Genomic DNA, 6,000 nt, shown 5'->3' on the forward strand with positions numbered 1-6,000 from the left:
CTAGTGGTTTCATAGTTTTCTCTGAGTTATTGTGTAGGTTTTATTGCCTGTTTGGGTCTTACACTCTGTTCGGCAATATCTGTAGAATCTGCTTCCCGTACATCTGCGGGTTCAGAGGCATGATGAATCTGGTTCAGCCACAAAAGGGTGCTCAGAGTCATGTCTAGACATTTTTCACGTTTTTGTAAAAAATTGTACTTTTGCAAGACGAACAACAGCTTATACAGGTGGGGAGACAGTTCAATGTAGAGAAACAGTTTTTAACATCCACATGAGGTGCAGTAAACTTGTGCGACCATGTGCTTCACAAGATGGAGGATGGCACTAAGCTTGATTGCAGATCAGGCACACACATATACACAGCAGGCTGTGGGAATTCTATACATCTTTTGACTATTCTGACTCCGATTGTTGTGAAGTGACTATCCCTTGCGAGACCTCTATGCCTGGCCTGTATAAGATATAATCACTGAGGACAATCCTCATCAGATAGTTTGAACTCAGCAAATACCGATTCCATCCACAAGATGCTTTTATTCTGAACATTAGATTACAGCAGATGACAGGATACAAACAGATGAATAGGTTGTAGCATTTATGTGGTCAAAAGATGATATTGTCTGTAGCTTACAATACAGAATACATGTGCCCTGCTACATGTGGCTTGTTGCTGCATCCATGACACAGGAAGTACAAACACAGGAAGAAGGGTGGAGCATTACATAACATGTCATAACATAAGGGAAAATAAAACTTGAGAAAACAAGTGTATTACCACAAAAGGTCACTATATGGCAGCATGTGAACTAAATATAAATGTCCATAGAAAATGGTTAGGAAAACAGTCTATATCAATTCTATGCCCCATTGGGGCAGCACAACAACACTCAATATTCACTTCAAATTCTCATCAGACTTGCCTATGATGGTAAAAGGGTGGAGTGCAAGTGTCATGATGTGGGGTACAAACAGTCTTCAATTTGACTATAACTGATGGGATTAGGTGAGTGTTATCTAATGTATGTATGGATCTTAATCACTTGCAGATCAGCCGCCGCCGTCATACTGCAGCAGGTCGGCTCATTCCCGCAAATCGCCATAGGTGTACGTCGGCTCCTTTAACCACTTGTCTACCGCTGTATTGTAAAATGACAGCAGCAGGAAACCTTCATATGACGGTCTGTCTTCCTGGCATTGTGGAGAGCTGGGGACCACGCTGGGGACCCCGGTGCACATGCCCAGCACCCACGATGTCGGCGGGCACCTGTGATTGCTCATCACAGAGCAGGAAGATGGATCTGTGTGTGAAAACAAACAGATTCATTTCCAGTCAGCGGAGAGGAGAACTGATCGTATGTTCCTTGTATATAGGAACACCGATCGGTCTCCTCTCCTCATCAGTCCCCTCCCCCCACAGTTAGAACCATTCCCTAGGACACATATTTAACCCCTTCCCTGCCAGTGACATTTATACAGTAATCAATGCATTTTTATAGCACTGATCGCTTTATAAATGTCAATGGTCCCAAAATAGTGTCAACAGTGTCCGATCTGTCCGCAGCAATGTCACAGTCACGATAAAAATCACAGATCGCCACCATTAGTAGTAAAAAAAAAAAAAGGAAAGAAAAAAGTTAATAATAAAAATGACATAAATCTATCACCTATTTTGTAGACGCTATAACTTTTGCGCAAACTATTATACGCTAATTTCACATTTTTTTGTGGAAGAATACATATCGGCCTAAACTGAGAAAAAAAAATGTTTTTTTAAAAAATTGGTGTATTTATTATAGCAAAAAGTAATAAATAGTGTTTTTTTCAAAATTGGCAGAATTTTTTTGTTTATAGCGCAAAAAGTAAAAAACACAGAGGTGATCAAATACAACCAAAAGAAAGTTATATTTGTGCGGAAAACAAATTATCAAAACTTTATTTAAGTACAAGTGTGTTTGTTTTTTTAAAAATTGGGATATTATAGCAAAAAGTAAAAAATATTGTGTTTTTTTCAAACTTGTCACTCTTCTTTTATTTATAGCGCAAGAAGTAAAAACTGCAGAGGTGATCAATTACCACCAAAACAAAGCTCTATTTGTGGGGGTAAAAAAATGATGAAACGTTCATTTGGGTACAGTGTTGCATGACTGCGCAATTGTCATTCAAAGTGTGATAGCGCTGAAAGCTGAAAATTGGCCTGGGCAGGAAGGGGGTGAAAAGGCCTTGTATTGTAGTGGTTAAGAGCCATAGCAGGCGCGCACCTGCTGCATGGCGGGGGACCCAATGCACATGGTCAGTGGCCGCAATGTCTTCCGGCCACCCGATATCGTGGGAAAGAGCCAGATCGGGGATCTGTCAATGTAAACAGACAGATCCCTGTTCTGACAGGGGTGTAGAGAAAGATCTGCTGTTCGTAGTGATTAGGAACAGTGAACTCTCTCCTCCGCTAGTCAGTCCTATCCCCCCACAGTAAGAAACACCACCCAAGGAACACATTTAACAACTTGATCGCCCCCTAGTGTTTAGCCCTCCCCTGCCAGTGACATTTTTACAGTAATCAGTGCATTTTTATAGCTCTGATCGCTGTATAAAAATGTGAATGGTCCCAAAAAAAGTGTCAAAAGTATCCGATCTGTCGGCCGCAATGTCGCAGTCTCACTAAAAAACGCACATCACCGCCATTACTAGTAAAGAAATAAAATAATAATAAAAATGCCATAAATCTATCCCCTAGTTTGTAGACGCTATACATTTTGTGCAAACCAACCAATATACGCTTATTGCGATTTTTTTAAACAAAAATATGTAAAAGAATACATATTGGCCTAAAATGATGAAGAAATTAGTTTTTTGTTTTTTTTTAATTGGGGATATTTATTATAGCAAAAAGTAAAAAAAAATTGTTTCAAAATTTTTGCTCTTTTTTTGTTTATAGCGCAAAAAATAAAAACTGCAGAGGTGATCAAAAACCACCAAAAGAAAGCTCTATTTGTGGAGAAAAAAGAGACATAAATTTTGTTTGGGTACAACGTTGCATGACCGCACAATTGTCAGTTAAAGCGACGCAGTGCCGTATCGCAAAAAATGGCCTGGTCATTAAGGGGGAAAATGTTCTGGTCTGTAAGTGGTTAAGTAATGAAAGGTATCTCTATGTTTGGACAACTTTAGTTATGTGAAGTTTACATATATTTGATAGATTGTAGTTTCAGCTCATATGGTTTTACACAATGTAAACACAAATATAAAAAAAAAAAACAATAATCAAATAAAACACACACTCTACGTAAGGCTACACAAAGACTTACCGGATTTTGTGGCATGAGAGTCTCCAGCTGAGCTTCGTGGTTTTTCTGCTCTAATTCCATGTTGGAAGGGACTCCCAGATTATACGATACTGAAATACCCAGAAGCATATCAGTCTGCTCTCAAAGCTGATGAAGTTACAGAGTTTTAAAGGAGTGGCCAACGCTTCTCTAAATGGTTAAAGAGTAACAAGACTAAGCAAATACCATCTGACTGGTTTTTCTGGTTTGCTCTCATTTCCCAGCAGCCCATGCACTGGGCGAGACAGGAAAACGTGAATAAAGATACAAGTTAACAAGAGAAAGGGAAAGAGAAACAACACTTTACAAATCCTTCAAAATGACTTTCTCCAAAATAATCAAAGCACTTACAGCCTTCTGATTAAAATCATCTGATATTGAGCAACTCAAAGGGACAAGGTTGGATGGACACTTGCCAATCCATATCTTTTATGCTCTTTGTTTTTGTCATTTTGTGTTACACAAGGCATATTTATAAAAAAACAGTTTGCTCTCGTTCACTCTGATTCCTCTGATATATAATATCTTTCTGTAGCAGTCGCAGATAGTAAATGCTGACATATAATGAAAAAGTAAAAATGTGCAGTGCATTGAATGTGTGGTGAATAGTATCAATCATGACAGATCTTCACGGTAAATCATTTTGAGAAGCAATGAGACAAAATGCATTTAAAATGGTATCAAACCCAAAAACGGAAATATGTATCAAATACTTACTGTACTTTTCCTTTCCTGATGCCAATCCGTGGCAGCATATATATGCTAGAACTCTGCCCCTATATCCAACCACAGGACCACTTTAATTCTACAAAAAGAAGGAGACTAATGCTGTGTATACACGGTCAGACTTTCCATCAGAAAAAGTCAGATGGAATAATTTCATGAGATATTCCGATCGTGTGTGGGCTTCAGCCCAAAGAAAATTCTGACGGACCTAGAAATAGAACATGTTTTAAATCTTTCTGACGGAATCAATTCCTATTGGGCAAGGGTAATTATTGGCTACTGGCTATTGAACTTCCTTTTTCTAGTCCTGTCGTATGTGTTGTACGTCACAGTTTACTAAACGATCGGACCTTGGTGTGATCGTGTGTAGGCAAGTCCGTTTCAGTGGAACTCTGAAAAATTGTCAGCGTTTATTCTGATGGAAATAAAACGGCCGTGTGTTTATTTCCATCAGAGACCCTCCCCGTTCTTTGTAAAAATAACAAGATCTTATGGAAGGGTCTGTATACTGCCATGTATTGGCGTCATGAAAGGAAAATTACGGTAAGCCTTTGATACAATTTTCTGTTTGCCTGATGCCAACATGGCGGCATACATAAGATAAATAAAGAGCTGAACAGGGAGGGCTATAATAAACATATTTTATACATTTTGGACACGAATGCCTGAATCCTTATTCTTCCGAAGTCCACTGTCATGAGAGCCCCCTGCAACTACCCTGTTACAGTATCTCACAAAAATAAGCACACCCCTCATATTTTTGAAAATATTTTATTATATCTTTTCATGTGACAACGCTGAAGAAATGATACTTTGATACAATGTAAAGTAGTGAGTGTACAGCTTGTATAACAGTGTAAATTTGCTGTCCCCTCAAAATAACTCAACACACAGCCATTAATATCTAAACCAGCTGGCAACAAAAGTGAGTGCACCCCTAAGTCACCATTATTTTCCAGCACGGTCTTAACCCTCTTGGGCATGGAGTTCACCAGAGCTTCCCAGGTTGCCACTGGAGTCCTCTTCCACTCCTCCATGATGACATCATGGAGCTGGTGGATGTTAGAAATCTTGTGCTCCTCTACCTTCCATTTGAGGATGCTCCACAGATGCTCATTAGGGTTTAGGTCTGAAAATTGGCTTGGCCAGTCCATCACCTTTACCCTCAGCTTCTTTAGCAAGGCAGTGGTTGTCTTGGAGGTGTATTTGGGGTCGTTATGTTGAAATAGTGGCCTGTGGCCCAGTCTCCAAAGGGAGGGGATCATGCTCTGCTTCAGTATGTCACAGTATGTTTGACATTCATGCAGCCTCAGATCACGACACTCCCACCAGCATGCTTGACTGTAGGCAAGACACATTTGTCTTTGTACTCCTCCCCTGGTTGTCGCCACACATGCTTGACACCATCTGAACCAAATACGTTTATCTTGGTCTCATCAGACCACATGACATGGTTCCAGTAATCCATGTCCTTACTCTGCTTGTCTTCAGCAAACTGTTTGCGGGCTTTCTTGTGCATCATCTTTAGAAGAGCCTTCCTTCTGGGATGACAGCCATGCAGACCAATTTGATACAGTGTGCAGCATATGGTCTGAGCACTGACAGGCTGACCCCCCCACCCCACCCCCTTCAACCTCTGCAGCAATGCTGGCAGCATTCATATGTCTATTTCCCAAAGACAACCTCTGGATATGATGCTGAGCACGTGCACTCAGTTCCTTTGGTTGACCATGGCAAGGCCCGTTGTGAGTGGAACCTATCCTGTTAAACCACTGTATCGTCTTGACCACCATGCTGCAGCTCAGTTTCAGGGTCTTGGTAATCTTCTTATAGCCTAGGCCATCTTTATATTGAGCTTTGCCATGAGGTGCCAGTGGCAAGTATGAGAGCTCCCCATTCACACCTTAAACCTTGTAACACTAACGAGTCATGTGGCACTGGGGAGAGAAAATGG

At 40.5% G+C, this 6,000-nt stretch overlaps 1 protein-coding gene across 1 annotated transcript in view; it reads right to left on the minus strand.

Moving 5' to 3' along the window:
- Window positions 1–3,466, minus strand: part of CUNH3orf52 (chromosome unknown C3orf52 homolog) — a 58,620-nt gene extending 55,154 nt beyond the window's left edge. Inside the window, exon 1 of the mRNA XM_077481402.1 lies at window positions 3,303–3,466. Within this exon, the coding sequence (XP_077337528.1) occupies window positions 3,303–3,410 (108 nt within the window). The 5' untranslated portion in view covers window positions 3,411–3,466. The remainder of the gene's footprint in view (window positions 1–3,302) is intronic.
- Between the last annotated feature and the right edge of the window lie 2,534 nt (window positions 3,467–6,000).

Source organism: Lithobates pipiens, unplaced genomic scaffold (assembly GCF_037356315.1).
Source record: "Lithobates pipiens isolate NorthernLeopardFrog02 unplaced genomic scaffold, aLitPip1_a1.2 Scaffold_16, whole genome shotgun sequence".
Lineage (NCBI taxonomy): Eukaryota > Metazoa > Chordata > Amphibia > Anura > Ranidae > Lithobates > Lithobates pipiens.